This window comes from Lepisma saccharinum, chromosome 1 (genome assembly GCF_977018435.1).
Source record: "Lepisma saccharinum chromosome 1, izLepSacc3.1, whole genome shotgun sequence".
Lineage (NCBI taxonomy): Eukaryota > Metazoa > Arthropoda > Insecta > Zygentoma > Lepismatidae > Lepisma > Lepisma saccharinum.
Window position 1 is genome coordinate 117,949,221 of NC_139229.1, and position 19,436 is coordinate 117,968,656.

The following is a 19,436-nucleotide window of genomic DNA, read 5'->3' on the forward strand; positions in this document are numbered from 1 at the left end:
GAGGTGGTGTGGCAAATGTCGGCACATGATAATTTGATTTCACGATGTCAGTGAGGGTGCTGTGGGGGTGAAGGGACACAGATAGGCTGACCATAGCAGAGGTGTGCACCATCGATTGCGACCCTCATGACTGCAGACCTCACAAACACCCTCACACTCTGTAAGACTTGTGGGGGCGAGGGAGGGCAATGGCAGACCGTGAGGTTGAGATGAGGGCAAGACGCGAGAGCATGAGCGTCCGGAAGGGGGGGGGGGCAAGGGGAGGCCGTGCCCTCCCCCTGGAAAACGAAAGTCAATCAAAAATTACATATTTCACACATATAATTTAATTTCGGCCACAATAATGTGTGTTAATTATTGCACGAACATGATAAATTCAAATTTAAGCAATGTTTTTTTGAGGGATGTACACTATTATTGGGGAAAATATGCCATGTTGCCCCCCCTGGAAAAATATACCTTCCTTGCCCCTCCCTGGAAAAAATCCTGCGGACGTCCATGCGCGAGAGGGGTATGGGTGGAGGTTGATTGAAAATGAACACCTTCGCTCTAGGAAAAAGAAAAACATGGTAATTTTTTTTTTAAAAAAAAACCTGCAAATATGCATTTTATATGTAGGGTGCAATAAAACGTGACTGCCTCTTACCGTCCTCTTCCCCCACTTTTCTTTCCAGTGACAATGCTTCATTGAGTTGTCGTTTTAATCTCCCTCGGCGTTTTTGCTGCTTAACCCAGAATTTTAGATAGAGGTGAAAAGGGCATACAAGTGTTTTGGGATAGCATAACTTTAGAGACGTTGAAGAAAAGTCTGGAGCATGTTGTAATGTGTGACATTGAGGTGTAGATCCCCAACACTGTGACACGCACTTTATGTCATTAGTTACCGAGTCGATGAATACAATTCAAGAACTTAGTTAATCAAATTAAATCTATCAGCTTACTTATGTGCAATAGTAATAATAAATCATACTTTCAAACCCCAATGAATTTAATCAATAAACAGCTGTTTTAAAAACGTCATTTATCTCAATGTGTCATCGAATTCCCTAGCAAAGGTTATTTTTAGCATAAGACGACAGAAGAAGAATCGTTTGGTACTGAACTGTCACACCCGGTAGGGGATAAGATCATGGACGTCCGTAGGATTTTTTCCAGGGAGGGGCAAGGAAGGTATTTTTTCCAGGGGGGCAAACAAGGCACATTTTCCCCAATAGTAGTGTTGATCCTTCAAAAATCATTGCTTAAATTTGAATTTATCATGTTCGTGCAATAATTAACACACAATATTGTGGCTGAAACTAAATTGTATGTAAAAAGTATATAATTTTGGTTGGATTTCATTTTCCAGGGGGGTCATAGCCCCCCTTGCCCCCCCTTCCGGACGCCCATGGATAAAATATACATTTTGTTCTTTATTTTTTACATTTAAGACTTTATCTTCCACATTTGGGTAATCGTCTCTACTTGCACTCAGCCACCGAGCAGCCAAGATGTATATTAAATTGTTCTTTTTAAGCTACTTATCAAATTAACTCCCAACAAGTGATAGGGCCTCCTTAAGAGAAACATTGCTATAACGCGTCCGTTGACAAATAGAACGTCTCTGCATCTTGTAGGCTACATAGATAATTTTATTGTCATAAGTTGGCAACACTGTTATGATACACGTGCTTTTGTTTACAGAAGGTCTTAAGTTCTATGATTCTCACTTTAGTACCTCGTACCCAGTGAGTGGGGAAAAAAAGAAAATCTACAATCAGTCCACTTTGTGAAAACTGCTGCCACAATCTACAGAACAATGGAGTCCAGTACTTTACAATGTCCAGTGCCACAAAAAAAAAAACAACAACAAACACATGCCAGCTGAATATAAGGAAGAATTCACACTGAAGTTACAAGCGACACGTGTTGCTTGGGAATGAGCCAATCAACACCAACATTTCATACCATTGCAGCATGACAGGCTGCACAAACTTGAGTTCGATTGGCGAAGTCCTAAAGCGACATGTGTCACCTGTCGCTTTGGTGTGAATTTTTCCTAAAAGACTGGAGTGAGCAATACCACTTGCATCCAAGAAACCATCAACTTAAGGAAAATGGAGACAGCATTCATATGTTATTAAGATGAAAGAAAGCAATATGGGGAAAGGAACCCTCTTCCATCAGGTGCATTTTGATTAGAATTGTGGTGGTGGTACTTCTACTACAACCATAGTGGTCTAATCAGTATGATGTTTGACTGTCATGTCGGAGACCTGGCTACAATGTCTCTCCATAAGCAGCTCTTACCAATGATGGGTAAAGACAGTGCAAGCAAGGTACTGACCACATCACCTCCTGAGAACATGTGGACTTCCTATGCATCCCTATGGTATGGTGGACAGGGGACAATTTTACTTTTACCTTCATTTAGCTTCTTTTCTAAGATAAACAAAGTCTGCAAAGGTATCTGTCACCATTATGAACACATCACACACATCATCCCATATTGATGATTAAGTGTGATGTGATACACCAATGCTTGTTTCAGGCCTAATTTACATGTCTATCCTGGATGTGAAGCAGCAATATGCAAATGCTGACAACCCAAGTAGACTGAAAACAATAGTATCATACATAAAAGCAACATGATGGACCATACACAAGTAATGACGCAAAGAATGTATCCATGAATATTCCATTCATAACCATGGTAAATATAAATATAATTCCAAAATCTGACCTGTGAACACAGTGCTTTCACTTTGCTCACTATCCCCAATTTATATTGCTATTTATCAGAATTAGAAATTGATCAATTAATATAATCTGTCTACTGCTATGCTACTGCTACTGAATGAACTTCTATGTTAGGCTATAAGTAATAAATTATGACATTACATTTAGCTACAGGTTTGGTTTAATCACATATGACAGATAATCATACCTACTGCAACTGACCTACATGGAAAATGAAAAGCGTAACATGTAGCGACATTAAGAACAATAAACAAAATGCAACAACTACAATTATTTTTGCAATTTACAATTCCTTACTTTACCTTTTTCTTATACTCCAACAAATAAAATATGATTTTAAAGTATTGCATGCCCATGTAAATATCAATATATTTAACTTGTTATGAGTATAAATGCATTTTCATTTATATAAATTTAAAATAATAAAAATGTACTTTGCAGAACAAGGTATGTGACATTACATAATTATTATTTTTGCCAAATATTTCACTTAGTTTAAAAATTCAAGTTTTGTAAGTTGAGTTTTCGTTTTAAGTATACTTTATGTACAGATAGGTTAATTGGAACTGGACCTAGAGTTTAGAGTGGTGGGATCCAAATCACTATGTGCCTCTACAGGGTGTCAAACCTGGGACCCCTTGATTACAAGGAGGCAACAATATAAATAGATTAGGGAAGGGTGATGAAAAGTATGTATAGCTTTCAAGAAAAGCAGCCAGAAAACAAAAAGTACTAATGAGTAGATAATAAGAAACAGAAATTACATATTTGTTGGCAATGAAAGTTTAAAAATTTCAATTTGATGGGTGAGCACATTCTGAGGACAAAAGGATGATAGCAAAAAGGCAAAACAGGTTGGAAAACAAAAAATTCACCCATTCTAAGTACAGTGTCTTTTCTATTATTAACTAGTTTGTCTGTCTGTAACTACACATGACAAATATGCTGAGACTTGGAAAATGCTCCATATTTACTGGTCTTCCACATTGAAAGCAGCTGACATACACTGATTTTAAAAATAATGAGGCAATTCAACTTACTTGAAAAGTAATAAATACAACAAAACAAATTAGAAGAAATATGACTCCAGACTCAACACCCTCAAAACACATAATTACTAAAACTACAACTTAGAACTCAGCTTACCTGTGGCATATTGACCAGCACTCCCCCAACTGTATGAATTTCTGACATCGGCATAGTAATGACAACGTCAGATGGCTTCGAATCAGGCTTCTTGTCTGAATCAGGTGGAGTTTTCCTGCCGTGGGAATCGTCTGCGGCATGGTCATCAGCACGAGGCTAAAGATAAACAGAATTGCTATCATGGTAACATAAATCTAAGTATAATTTCTTCATCTTCATTTTTTTTTCATTCTGTGGAATTCTTTATGTCAAGCTCCCCCACTAGATAAGGTACTGGTTAAGGAAGTAGATGCTTCTTGTGTGTGCTCAGGTTGAAGCAAGCCCTTTCGTTTACACTTCTACGAAGCATCCTAGTATTTCCCTTTACCCAAATCAGCTTACTGTTTGATAAATTCACTATTTAAAATTTCCATATATATTCATCACTTATTGATCTACAGTCTTCTTTTCATTTTCCGTTGCTAGGCTCAAAATGTAAATAGAAATTTATACAGCGTAATTTTACATTATCAAAAATGTGATCATAATTAAATATACATCATATTAATTCAACAATGTTTTGCTAACATAATAAAATAGAAAATAATAACAACATAAATAAATCATCATGCATATTAAACAGAAAATTAAGCAATAAATAATAAATTAAATAAATGTGAATATTTGGGTCAGTCACAAAGTTCTCAAACTTTTCATTCACATAAAATGGAATGTTCACCATTTTATGACATGATTTTGAAAAACTGTATTTTGCTACAAGCAAGTCATTTTAATGAAAAGTATGCTTCAAAAGGAGTTACAGCCTAAACAACTGCCAAGTGAAAGTGAAAACCATACACAACAAAAGCAGGGATATAATATTTAACATTGTTGATTTTCTTAACAATGAAGCAAGGGCAGGAAGTTATAAATATGGCAACATGAGAGCACTCTGGCACCAGTGAGAAGAGAACAAATGACAGTCCATTTTACTTTGCAAGTTTGCTGGGATTTTTCTCATATTGGTTGAGCTGTTAATAATTAATTTATATTAGTAATCAATTCATTGTTTCTTCCTTAAACAAATAAAATTTACTCAGTTAATTCTTTCATGAAAAATACTTTTTCTTTGCTTTACTGCTGTTCATGAGAGCTGTACTACTAGACAAATTTCCTCCTGGTATTTCTGTTACGTACATGTGTGTTAGAATATAGATGCGAAAAGGGCACTTGCAGAAACTTTTCTCAAGGAATGAAAATGTCGATTGCATCCTGAAATGGGATATATATTAATGATTGCTTAACACAATGTTTTCAAAAGTAATCATAAGTTTTAGGTTTGAATCAAAGATACGTTAGGGTCATTCCATGTCAAGCGAACCAAATTTTGGCCAATTTTGAACGTGACCATCTCTGATTTTATTCATACTTAGTTGTTATGAAGTACCACCTAAGGTAGGAAAAACTACAAAATTGCAGATTTGTATCTGTTGTAGTTCTCCAGTTAGAACCCTCTGAAATATGGAAAAAGAAATATGGAAAAAAGCACAATTTTCGGCACACATGCAATCACAAAAAAACTCATAAATCAAGCTAGAGTTGACATAGAAGGTTCGAATAAGAACCAAATTGTTGCTTTTGCTATGAGCTTTAATTAGATATATCACATGACTGAATACTTTTCAATTTTTTTTTCATTGCAAGGTCATTCAAACCTTTTTTGAAAATCGAATTTTTCAAAAACCTTTAATTGGAAATTTTTAAAAAAATACACATAGAAACATACATATATCAACATCAAGTCTTAGAAGTCTTGTTATGGGATCACAATGGGATCATAGCTTTTGACATGTATAAACAAATACTATACACTAGGTAAGACCATATGACACAGGAATATTGCAATGTAAATTCCATTCCTTTGTAAAGGGACTATGTTGTTTACTAAATTAGCCAAATGGTGAAATAATGGTATGTAGGAAAAGGGCGTAACTTAGGGTCTTGCTTTTTTGGGGGGAAGGCAAGTTTTTAACAAATATTTGTTAAAAAATATAAAAAAAATATTTTAAAAATTTTGAAACATTAAATTTAATATTTAAAATATATTTTAAAACAATAAAAAATTAAAAACTTTTATTCAATTTAATGTTTTAAAAAGTTTCAAATATTTTTTTAACAAATATTTGTTAAAAACTTGCCCTCCCCCCAAAAAAGGGAGACCCCAAATTACGAAGTTCCTACATACCCATTATTTCACCATTTGGCCAATTTGGTAAACAACATAGTCCCTTTACAAAGGAATGGAATTTACATTGCAATATTCCCATGTCATATGGTCTTACCTAGTGTATAGTATTTGTTTATACATGTCAAAAACTATGATCCCATTGCGATTCCATAACAAAATATGTATGTTTCTATGTGCATTTCTTAAAAATTGTCAAAATATAGGTTTTCGAAAAATCCTATTTTAAAAAAAAATTGAAGGGCCTTGCAATGAAAATAATTTGAAAAGTAGTCATGTGATATATCTAATTAAAGCTCATAGCAAAAGCAACAATTTGGTTCTTATCCCAAAATTCTACGTCAATTCTAGCTTGATTTATGACTTTTTGTGATTGCATATGTGAGGCAAATTGTGCTTTTTTTCATACTTTAGAGGGCTCTAACTAGAAAAGTACAACAGATAAAAATCTGAAATTTTGCAGTTTTTCCTACCTTAGGGTAGTACTTCATGACAATAAAGTATGAATAAAATTAGAGATGGTCAGGTGATTTTCATTGGTTCAATTGACATGGAATGACCCGTTAGGTGAACTATTTAGTTGACTTAATGTAAGTGAGGTCATAGGTCACTCATAGTAAGAATAAACAATAACACAGTTGTTTATGAGAGTTTTCACACCGACGAGACAATGAGTGACACTTGTCACTTGGAAATGAACCTTCAGAAAAAAATGCAACCTTCTGCAGTAACAGAAAGAGCTGCACAAGTCACTCGGACTGTTGGTCAGTCACAGTGATCAGAACGCTACATTTTAAAAGTAGCTTCACTACAGCTACTGCTACTCTTGCAAGAATGTAGCTTTGCTACAACTACATTTATCAAAAAAGTAGCCCGCTACACTACTCCTGTTCGCTACTCGCTACTTTGCTACTTTTCCACTACTTCTGCATAAAAAACTTGAAATAACCATAAGGCAGGCCCATACCCAAGGGAAAGGGGGCTAAGTGATCCCCCTTGAACCAAAGTGTCCTTTTCATTTAAAAAATCTGGTCACCCTACATGGCATTCCTCTTTAAACAAGAGGGCCAATGATCCATTCAGGCTCTTCACATAGCATTTATAATCTTACATTGGATGGATAGAATAAAAAATAAAAAGTAACCTGCACAAAAAGTCCAAATAAAACACTGCATACGTATATTTCTTGTTTTTTTTAAATTATGTTGGAACAAATGTGCAAGTAATTTCATCAGCTTGCAAACAACATAGTGACATGACTAGTAGTGACAGACTACTAAACTGGTGAAAGAATTTACATCGAAATCGGAGCTGCTGGTTCAGAAAAGGTGACAAGTACTATGACTACATTTATTAAAATGAACAAAAATGAAAACAAAAAAGTAGATCCATCAATTATTCTAAATATACTCACATCTGGTGGGTGTGCTAGGGATTCAGGTGCAACATATTCTATGAGCTTTACAGCTAGTTGGTACCACATTACGCAGGATTCACAAAATGTGCATTCATTTTTCTCACTGCAGGTATGAGAACCTATCCAAGGAACTGAGACCATAATTCTAAGTAATTTTGTTAGGTCCTCTGTCATTGAATTGTATATTCCAGTATGCTTATCAACATTTTGAAGTTCCATCTGAAACAGGAAGAAAAACATAGTATATAAATGAATATGTTAGACATTTCTGATATTTCCTTATCCCATGTGGTCTTCCCATAAAAGTTTGGTTAACTCAAAATATAGCATTTACAAACTTTCATTGCTCTACAAGAACTGTGTTGAACTTGTGAGGTTACAGGTAAAAAGTGACTATAATTCTTCCCTTTCCTTCCCATATGGGACAATGTATGTACAGGTACTTGCCTTACTTCCCGCATGAACAGCCTTTGTCCCATGATGTATGTCATGGTGTAACGTCATGCAAGATGTCAGTTTTCTGACTACCTGCAGGTCCATGCATGTTCTTATTGATACATGACTCTGAATGATCTTGCGTGTCAGAAATAATTTCATGTAGGCTCTGCAGGGGGGAGGGGGGGCAGCCTTTTTTAGTTCGGTTTTAAAGCATGAAGTTCCACATGAAAACAAGCAGCGCTTATGGTGGCTTCGGCTGAGTCATGCAGTTTTGCAACAACGTTTGTTTTTCTTCCTAGGTCTGTGTTGGAGTAGGGGTTGGGGAGCACAGAGCCAAAAGGATCGGCTTTCCCTGTCAGCTTTCATGTCAACAATAGAGATTTAGCAAGCTGGCGGGAAAAGGGGGAACCTGCCAGCTAGTGGAAAATTGCCAGAGTGTCAAAAGGCATGAACTGGGCATTGTTCGAGAGAAAGAAGAAAGGCAGGCAGGCTCTTTTCCCAGAAGAATCTGATAAGCAGAACACAAAAAAATTATATTTCTGGTGCAGGGGGCGTAAACAAATTTCAGCTGAGAGTTGCAAAGTGGGAAGGAGGTTTCTTGAAAACATTTACATTTTTTAGCTTCCTTCTTCCTCTTCTAAACAATAATGCACAATTGTCATTTTTATTATTTGAGCTTATTCAGCATCATCCTTAGCCGTTTCCTGCCTCTGGCTGGGTCGGCATAGAAGTCAAGCCTCTCCATTTTTTCCTGGTCTTCCACCACTTCTCTCTTTCCACGGTGTTCCAATCTTGTCCTCTTCTCCTTAACACTCTGCTATCTGCTCTTTCCACAGACATCTTGGGTCTCCCACTTAGCCTTATTCCCACTCCTTGTGCATTGTAAGCTCTTACTGGTAGTCCTTTTGCATCCATCATCTTCATCTGTGCCTGATCTATTCTGTCCTGCAGCTTCACCACACCCACTGTTTGTTAGAGCTCCTCATTCCTTATTCTATCCCTTCTAGTCTTCCCCAATATACTCCTTAAAAATTTCATCTCCACTGCCTGTATCTTTCTTTTGTCTCTTACGGTCATTGTCCAAGTCTCTGCTCCATATGTAATTATTGCACATAGTATGTGTTATATATTACCTTCTTGCATTTCATAGGTACATCCCTGTTCCATATTAATCTTCAAACGCTTTGATATAGTCCACCACCCATTTGTCCTCTTCTGCTCATCTCCTCATCTATTCTTCCACTTCTCTCAATTATGCTTCCTAGATATTTGAAGCTCTCCACTACCCTTAACTTTTCAGTGTCCATCTCTATTCTTGGTTCATTTCTGGCTCTGTTTTTTGTTATTAGCACCTCGCTCTTTTCTGCACCGAATTTCATTCCTGCTCTTCTGATTTCCTCATTCCAACTATCAAGCTGTTTTCCTCTTCTTCCCTGTTTCCCCATATTACTAAGTCATCAGCGAACAACAGGGCCTTCATCTCTTCCTCTCCTATCTTCTTCCCCACCTCTTCGTTAATTGCATCCATTGTATTTATGAAGAGCAGTGGGGAAAGAGCTTATAGCCTGATCAATTCTGAACTAAATGAGGTATGATTCGTAACTCTAGGATACGTAGTTTCCAAGATAAAAAAATCATATTACCATCAGTGCAGAATTTCAAATTTCGCACTGAAAACATGCTGGGAAGGAAGGCTTTTACAAGAAAAATCGGCTTCGGAAGCTAATGGTTAAATGAGTAAGTTCAGACACAAGTAGTCTGATCAGTTAAAATCGATGATCTAACCTGTCTCAAAAGAACATCCAACATCAATATGCAACATGGAAGATTGACTTCAGCATCTGTTTCAAATTCTTTGTGTCTGATCACTGGAACATCATCATCTGAGAAAGGTGATGTATTTCCAGATTCATCTTCCACAACTGGAGCTGAAAGAAAATAAGGAAAACAAGTCACGTTTCAGCAAAATGGTAAAATGTGGAAGTGGAAACCTACCAAACAGTAAAGCAACATATTCCTGTGAGGATGCTAATGGTACAGGTGTGGAAACTAGTTACCAGGGTCTAAGTTACTGAGGTCTTTATAAATCTCAAATAACATGCTATTGCAGACAACAAAAAAAGCAGATAAATGAATATGTATTTTGAAAAAAAAAATGTGATTTCATTGGCCTCCACATCCAAATAGCTAGCCATCATACATATTTTTGTTGATCATTTGATTGATATTTATTGAAACATTGATAACAATTTAATGCAAATAAAATTTCCCTTTCTAAAATAATAATTATAATTATTGTAACGTCTTTATTTTACTTGTTTTTTTTGTGGGAAAGAGAAGTTATTATTGAACTCTTTCATTTCTCAAATGATTTCTGCATGGTTTTTGTGTGCACTTTTCTTATTCTCATCTTCCATTGATTTCTCCACTTCTTCTAGTACACGTTGAGGTACAATGACTCCAATAATGTTATATATTATCTGCAATCACAAATTACAGTCTCAGGTGGTGCCACCATGAAGAAGTCAAAAGCAGTAATCAGAACGCTACATTTTAAAAGTAGCTTTGCTACAGCTACATTTACCAAAAAGTAGCTTGCTACATTACTCCTGTGCGCTACTCGCTATTTTGCTACTTTTGCGCTACTTGTGCATAAAAGACTTAAAACAACCATAATATGGATATTCAAAAGAAGCCCCAGTATGATAAGCTAACTGGAAAACAGATTCTGTTATTTATTATGCAATTTGAAGTCATTCGATAATTTTGATAGTAATGTTACTTTGCTTACCTGTTTTTACTATAGTGTTTGAGAATAATGTATCTACGTACATGGCATATCAATTCAAATTTGACACATGCGTATAGCAATTAGGGTGTTGCCTGAATTAATGATTATAACTAGACACAAATAAAATTTGGTAGGATTATTTGTGTTTATATATCAACATATTTTTCTTTAGAATAAACATTTTATTTTCTAAGACTAATATGAAGGCAGTATTTTGAACAAAAAATATATCTCGCTGGCTCTTAAGTATGATAATTGTCATGAACATGGATAACCAGATTTTCCAAATATGTAGATAATTATGACTGATATCCATCATTCAGATAAAATAATTCTTCTATAACTGACATTCTCACTAAATGGTTGCGTACAACAATTTTAAAAACTACACCATAGAAACATGACCCCTGTGTGTTATATCAAAAATGTTTATGTCAGTGACTACTTTTTAAAAATTAATTGGAATTTATCACATCAACATGTACCGAAATTAAATGTAACATTTTGTGCAAAACGAGAATGATGTAAAAATGTGATATTTATCAATTTTATCTTCTTAACCCTTAAGCGGAACATTGGTTGGGGAGGGGAGGGGGATGGCTGCTCGAATCTTGAGAATAGCTGGGGGATGCTTATGGTATAAATGAGATACAGATGATGCGATATTTTACGTAAGTTTTCCTGTTGTGAATGCTTCCCTAAAGACAAAGTAGAAATTTGTCACATTGTATTCAAAGGGACCCAGGTTCGATATCCGGCGGAGGAACATAGTGGTTTAGATCCAGTTTTGATTACCTTATCTGTGCATTAAGTGGACCCTCAAAAAAGAACTGAAAAAAAAACTGGGAAAGATGCCTAGTTGGGAGAATGGGATCCTCCTACTCCTCCATTCTGCACACTGCTCATCATCATTCTTTCACATTCTCAAAATTAGCCAAAAGTGGCAGAAAGCGACTCTAGATAAGAGAATTACTAAATAAATCATTCATCCTCATTGTCATGGTTATCAAAAGTTCCAGAAAAGTGACGTAAGAATAGGAAAAATATGTAAATTTGGAAACTACTAAACAAAATTGTTTTGATCCATTTGTTTTATTGAAATGTTGAAGCATATTTTTTTATTTTATTTTTTTCGTTCTGCAGTAAAGTCAGTAACTCGTAAGTTACTTTTTACAATATCATAAAATATATTGAGGAAAGTTATATGTGAACCCGAGTGTTCTAAATGTACTGTAATTTTAAAATTTGTGAACAAATATTATGACGAAAATACTTGTAATTCAAGAAAGTGTATGTCTATTGTTCTTGAAACAATAATTATTTGCTGTTGATATCCTATACACTGACAATGACCAATGCTGTTAAAGTACTGAGCCATTGATTGCTGGCACTATTGTAGTGGAAAATGGATGACTTGTTTTTGCACTGCAAGTTGTGTTTTACACAGTCTGTTTCTTACATCACACAGGATTTGTCCCAGGGGTGGCGCAACCGAAGCTCCTTTTTTTTCAGGGGTGCCACAAACTAGGCATGTTTCACTCCAAAATAGCAATGCAGCTAAAAAAAAAAAAAAGCCGGATCATACATGTCAGTTACTTATCTGGATATTAGAATTATTCAGATGCTAATGAAATAAATTACACTGATATCTAAAATCTGCGATACCAATATATTTATAATGTAGATTATTCATATTTGCATGTAATAGACTGTCTTTATAAACCTCCTGCAAAAGTAAGCATTATTGTCGAATTATTTTTTATGCTATTGTCACATTCAAAATTTACTTCAAAATGCTGAGAAGAAATGTAGCTGTAGTGAAAATTTCGCTACAACTACATCTAAAATTCTAAAAGTGTAGCGTTGCTACAGCTACAAATTTTGTAGCTAGCTACAGTAGTGATGCTACAAGTAGCTTGCTACTTCCGACCACTGGTCAAAAGCTATAGACCAAATTTAAAATTTTAGTGCCATTTTTTATCATGCTGTTTTTGTGTTGTTGACCAAAACTGTGTTATTTTTCTCAGAAAGCCTTCACTGTGTATCTCAAAAATGCAGATTCTTTTTAATCACAAATTCCAGTCATGAAAAAAATAAAGAACTAAACAAACTAGCTTTACTAAAAACTTTACATTATCACGTGCATATTCGTAAGATCTTCCACAGAACTAATCAATAGCCTGTTTCAAAAATACATAAAAATAGCTGAGTGAAAATTTAAAAGAAATTTAAAACTTCAAAATATCTGTGGAAAAACTAAATAAATGAAATAAACTGTGGCTTTCTAAATAATGTACTCACAAATACTGCTTCTTCGCAATGTTTCCTCATTCTTAAGTTTATTGGTTGGTTTTTCAGATGAATCTTTGAAGACATTCTTCATTATTTTCACACCATCTCCAAAAATTAAGAAAAGATGACTGAGGGGGATCACTATCTCCAGTTCACAAAGAATCTACAAAGGAATATGCACAGAATTACATACGCTATTTACCATTACTTGTTACAGAATAACTAACTAACTAACTCTCTAGCCTTCTTAAACCTGAAGGTTCATGGCTGCAGCAACACAGGCATTCCATCTGTCCCCATCTTGAGCAAGATCTATATACTCTTTTCCATCCCTACCGATTTCCTTCAGGTCCATTTCAACGTTGTCCCTCCATCTTCGTGTTGGCCTTCCTACAGGTCTCTTACCATCAGGTTTCCCAACAAGAATCCTGTAAACTCTTCTTTCCTCTCCCATTCGTGCCACATGGCCTGCCCACCTAAGTCTTCTTGATTTAATTATTCTAATAATATCTGGACATGAATACAAATTATGTAGTTCTAAATTATGTAACCTTCTCCACTTACCTGACTCCACTTGTTACAGAATAAGGATATGAAATTCTCACCAATACCAATACATTACTAACAAAAACTAACTGATACTGATAATTGATACTATACTAATCCGATTTTAAGATTACAAATAATCTATGAAGAAAGTGAATAGTCTATTCACATCTTTAATTAATGTACAGAACAATAAGCTTTGCTAAATACCGAGAAAATAACTCACTTCTTCCGTGAAACTGTTTTTCTCCACTAAAATTTATAAACCTACAAGTAAAGCAGTTTCACAGAAAAAGTGAGTACTATTTTCTCGGTATTTATCTACTACCACGTCTCTCATTTCTCAATTATAAATAAGCATAAGAAAAATGAAACTGCATATTTTGACACTTTATAAAACCAAAGTACAAAAGGTATCGACTTCAGTATTGATTCAAAGTGGCATCCATTCAGCTCTAGCTGATACTTATTATGAATAAAGGTCGGTGTGTAAAGCTCAAGTGGTACCAATGGAAAAAGAATGTTATTTTATTTTTATTGTAACTTGGTAGATTAACTTTAAAACCTGACAAATGCTGATGACATTAGCACTAGTTTCTTTTTATGATACAAAACTAACATAAAAGCAGCATTTTTTCTACAAGTCTCTATGTATGTGTGGGTATAAGCAACTAAGAAAGGACAACAAACTCATACTTGTTATCAGATAAGAGAAAGTACAATAAAGTAAAGTAAGTTACTTCAAGTTCTGAATAGATCGATCTTACCTGAAGCCAGCTAAGTGCCTGCTCTTGAACTTTTGCTGTAGTTTTCTTGAATCTAACAGCTATAAAACGATACATCTTCTTTGCATCAAATCCTAAGGGACTCATGTCCGGGTCTAGCATTTTACTGCAAGTACAAAATACAAATGACTTCAGACTCCATGCCATGTTCAAGTGAATATTCAATCATCCTGTTATCGCTTCTGAATTTCAACCAACAATTCTGTTTTGTCCAAAAAATAAACAATCCAATTCAATTATTTTGATGCAATTCATTGTGCTTTCAGGCAGCAATATTAATTCTAGTTCAAAATAAAACTCTTTTCAAGAAGAAAAGCGCTGAAACACTGCATTGAAAAATGGCACCAACATCAAAATGAAACATTACCAATACAACATTCCAACATAATTATGCCACACTGATTATTAATGAAGAGGATATTTGTTTAGCATTTACCTCAGTAAGATTTTTAATTCAAGGAGCTCCTTCTCTGGAACATCATTAACCATGGCTTCCATCCAATGGGGCATAACAAAGTCCCATACTTCTGGAGTGACGACATCATAAGGGACCAGACAAAACAGCCTGTTTAATCCATCTTTCAAATGTGATGTCCTTGAAGCTAGAGTCTCCCTACAATGAAGAATACTGACAATTTAGTTTAAATCAAATTTCATCCACAAGTAAAGTATAGTGAAAACTCTATTATGCTCTTCAGGGGACTGCAGCTAAAGAATAAAATGCAGAAAAATATTTAGTCCAGGAAAGAATACTAGCATGTTGTTGGATTGAGACTGGGAAAAGTAAATGTGTAATGCAGGGGAAAATATAAAAGCCAGGAACATATTATTTGTTCACACTGTATTTGCATTATTACACCTTTGGCTACAAATTCTGGAAAACTCATACATGTGTGTAATACATGTGTCCCAATTAGCCTTTCTGTTAATAAAATGGACTTAAAAAACAAAAACTCAAACTTTACTAACAATATGTAATAAGTATAGCTGAGTTTTGGATTAATTCCTAGAATAAACAGTAACTTTTGTTAGTAAGCACAGAAATGTACTTTCATAAACATCTTCAGATTTTGATAAAACAAAACTATTTGAGCGATGAAAAATTTGATAATGCACAGAGTTGACAAAAAACAATAAAATTATAGTAACTTACCAATGACCTCCAACACGGGCATAATCTGGAGGGTGTGGCAATAAACAGTTCACAACCACTTCAAAATGGGTTTTTCGTATTTCAGTTAACCAATCGCCAACAAATTCAGTTTTCAGCTTCTCTACTGCATTGTCTGATTGATCTATGATAAACAAAGCAACTATTTATTACCTGCATACTAGCAGAAATGTAAACACTGAACACAGGAATGCAATGATTTCAAAAAGTCCACAAATTGATGTGAAAAATCTTCCTTAATTTTAAACAGCAAAGTTTTGGCTTTGCACAATTTCATTTCAGGTGAAATTTTACAATTTTCAAATTGGACATTTGACAGAAAAGGATTTAAAAAGCACACATCAAACAAACTGAATAATATCGGTACTAACTCAGAGAATAATGTAAATTTAAAAAATAATAAAGTGCTCCCCTGTGCTTTGCACCATGCCATCAAGACGTATAAGAGGTGTGTAGTTAGGGGCCCCACACTTTCTTGATCACAGCTGAAGGTGGGGGTGATGTGATCAGCATCATGCCCCTGGTCATAATTTACCCTTTAGAGTTTCCTCCAGATACCCACTTTATAGGATGCTGGGTGAGCACTGGAGCTACTTGAACAGGTGGAAAAAAATCCAGTTCTCCCCTGCCAGGGATCGAACCTGGGTTTCTCACATAGTAGTCATATGCCCTAGCGAGTGAGCTACCACAGCTCGGCGAAAAATGCACAATTAGTAATTATATTTTACATACTTCAACACTTGTTTAACAGTTCACTAACTTCTTTAAACTTCAACTACTAAAACAAAAATAGGTGATTCAGCCTATTGTTAATAGTATACTAGTGATTTTAACTTTGCATTTTCAAAAATGTGTACAATTCAACTAACAAGAAACTGATAAAGCTATTTCACAAACAGGAACATGTCTATTTTAGCAACAAGAGTTAAATTGTTTATTTATCATTCTCAATGCATCCAATGGAAGAAAAAAATCAGGCAAAACCAAGGTTGATTTGGTAGCTGAGTCAGTGGAGCAATGGTGCAGTATCGTAGCGTTCCAACCTGAACGCGGGTAAATAAATCATCCATATAAAAGGCGAAGTTATCACTTTGCATTTCGCTACACGCCAATTGAAGTGTTCGATTCATCGCTGCTGGAGAAGTAATATGACCCTGACTTAAAACATTAAATTCAAAATGACCTAGGTTGGGAATAGAGAAGGCTGTGTACTGTTTACTGTCTTCGGTTAGTGGTATCTGAAAGAATCCTGAACGTAAATCGGCACTAGAATAGTACTGCTTTCCCCCCATATCGTGCAAGATAGACTGAATGGAAGGCATGGCCATCACATCGAACACAGAGCGTTTATTTAAAAAGCGACCGTCTTGAATAAAATGGTAACTTCCGTCATGCTTTTTCACAAGAATAACTGGTGAGTTATAAGGACTTATACTATCCCGGATTATTCCCTGTTTTTTCAAAGTCTCAATTTGTTTCTTTATCTCTGTTCGCAAATGTACCGGGATCGGATATTGCTGCTTATGGAACGGCGTAGGATCAGAAAGTTTTATCCTATGTTTGTAATTGGTGGCAAGGCCCATGTCATTCTTGGACCAACTGAAAACATTTTTGTATTTTAACAAAAGCTCTAAAAGTTGATTTTTCTCATGTTCCTCCAATTGAGGATTAATGTCAAATTTGGATATATCCACTTGTGGGATATCGTCGTTTTCTGATTCTTCCTTTGTTAAATTAATTGTTACAGAACTATTTTCCTGATCCACCATTGCCAACTCACAAGATTCTGCGCCACCGATCCGAGTACTTTTGCGAATTACAATTCTATAATTCAAAGGGTTGGATACCCAAACAAGTTGTGTGGCAGGGTTGAGTATCGACCTTGGTACCATTATGCCAGATTTAGCCTGAAAATTTGCATCCGGCTCAAGTAAAGTTAAATTCTGATTTGCTGTATTGACTAATTTTAAACGGATGCACAAATGTGATCTTGGTTTTACAACAATTCGTTTAGAGGCCACATATTCAGGTTCAACAGTATGTACCAGCAAACCTGCCAATTTAACGGAAACATCAAAAGCTTTCTTCGAATCAAACCGAATGCTGTTGCATGGGGGAGTGCCAAATCTGCTCAAAGCCAATTTATTGCTTTCAAAATCTAAAGTTGCATTTTGGGCTTTGAGAAAATCATTACCAAGGATGGTATTATGACCAAAATCTTGTACCACCCTGAAGGGGTGCCTAAATGTAAAGCCATTTAGAGAAAAATCTAAAAGTACAATTTCTTTAATTGTTAAACAATTATTCGTGACACCTTTAACTAGTGTTGATTTTAAACCTCCTAGCATGGGCAGGAATACCCTTATCACTTGTTACACTTATTTGGCTCCCACAATCGACAATAAACCTTTGACGTTCCCCGTTTACATTGGCATGTACATAAATGAGGTCTTCAGATGGGAAAGTAGAGACTAAAATCTTTTTACTGCCTGCAGGTATGTCTCCATTACTTGCGGTTAATTGGCGTTTAAATCTTCTGGATTTTGAAGACAAAATTCTTGGTGGTGATTAGGAAAACCACATTTATAACAAAGTTGTGGGCCACGCCGGTCACCTTGATCGGGACGACCGCGGGGGGCTGGTGAACCTCGCCCCCGGCCATGCTGAAAATTGGAACGATTCTGAAACCGGCCGTTGTTTGAACGATAGCCTCTACTTCCCCTGCCCTGAAAGCCTCGTCTGTTGTTTGAACCACGATTGTGATTAAAATTACCCCTTTGATAATTTTGGCCTACAGTTTGAAAATTTTCGTGATCGTGTGACTGTATAACTTCCTCGACTTTTAACGCTAGGTTGATGACCTGCTTAGCCAAAGCTTCTACAGCGGACGGTTCTGAAGTTGGGAGAGACGTTTGTTGTCTTTTGACAAGGTCCAATTCAGCTTGCAAGGCTTGCAGCTGATTAGTCATGTCTTGATTAGCCCGAGGTGCTGATTCCGGAGCAACCGCCGTAGTGCTAACTACGGGGTTCTGGTGAGGAATGCGCAACTCAGCAGGAGACGGAAAAAGAGTTTCCTTTTGAGCCGAATGCAAGAGCTCTTGCACCGTTCTACGGTGCATAAGGAACTTTGCTTTTTCATATTCCTTGAGGTCTTTCAAAAGCTCCGGAACTGAATTATATTGTTTTTTGTATATCTCCCTGATAAATTCCGGTTGAAGACCTGCGTTTATGTATTTAAGCTGCTTATTCACAGCCATGTCAGGGTCCATCTTAAACAAGAGGGTCTGCTTGTCCCTAACATAAGATGATACCGGTTCATCGTCCCTGTGGAACCGATATCTGATCTGTTCCTCGATCTGCAGCTGATCAAGGGATCCTGTGAATTCTTCAATAAGTTTTTTCTTGACGTCCTCATAGCTGACTAAATTGACGCCTGGTTGCTGGCTAATTGCATTAAACCAGCGGAGGGCTGGCCCACATAACAACGCCGGGAACAATTGCCGTTTTTTCGTTTCCTCCCAATTGTTCAGAAGAACTGTGGGACGATTATGAATTTGAAAGTGAGCCTGCGCGCGTGCGCGACTTCTATTTAATGGAGGACTTCTGATTGGGGTGGATGAGACACAAGGTAGGCCCTCCACATCAAAAGACGGACCAACAGCATTATTGGCGAGAATGATGAGCCTATCCAATGTGGTATCAAGCTCGTCCTCCAACTCAATAAATGACATAAGGCATTACTAACAATGGTGACGTACCTTATTTAAAAAAAAATAACCCCCCATTAGGAAAAAAAATTCCGCGAAGAAAGAAGTCTAACATGATATTAATGAATTTCAATTTTCATTTATTTCAGAGTGAAATAAATGAAAAAATTCCGCAGCCTA

The 19,436-nt window shown here is 36.0% G+C and overlaps 1 protein-coding gene across 10 annotated transcripts in view; it reads right to left on the minus strand.

The window, feature by feature from the left end:
- The window catches only part of unc79 (UNC-79 domain-containing protein), a 149,744-nt gene that overhangs the window by 92,616 nt on the left and 37,692 nt on the right, over positions 1-19,436 (minus strand). For all 10 annotated transcript variants that reach the window (XR_014443471.1, XM_083137393.1, XM_083137400.1 and 7 more), the window contains exons 11-17: positions 15,532-15,673; positions 14,815-14,991; positions 14,361-14,484; positions 13,057-13,210; positions 9,750-9,892; positions 7,524-7,745; positions 3,886-4,041 (exon numbers count right to left, since the gene is read on the minus strand). Coding sequence is in view for 9 of the 10 variants with exons in the window: in XM_083137393.1 (XP_082993519.1) it covers positions 3,886-4,041; positions 7,524-7,745; positions 9,750-9,892; positions 13,057-13,210; positions 14,361-14,484; positions 14,815-14,991; positions 15,532-15,673 (1,118 nt within the window). In the remaining variant the exon portion in view is untranslated. The remainder of the gene's footprint in view (positions 1-3,885; positions 4,042-7,523; positions 7,746-9,749; positions 9,893-13,056; positions 13,211-14,360; positions 14,485-14,814; positions 14,992-15,531; positions 15,674-19,436) is intronic.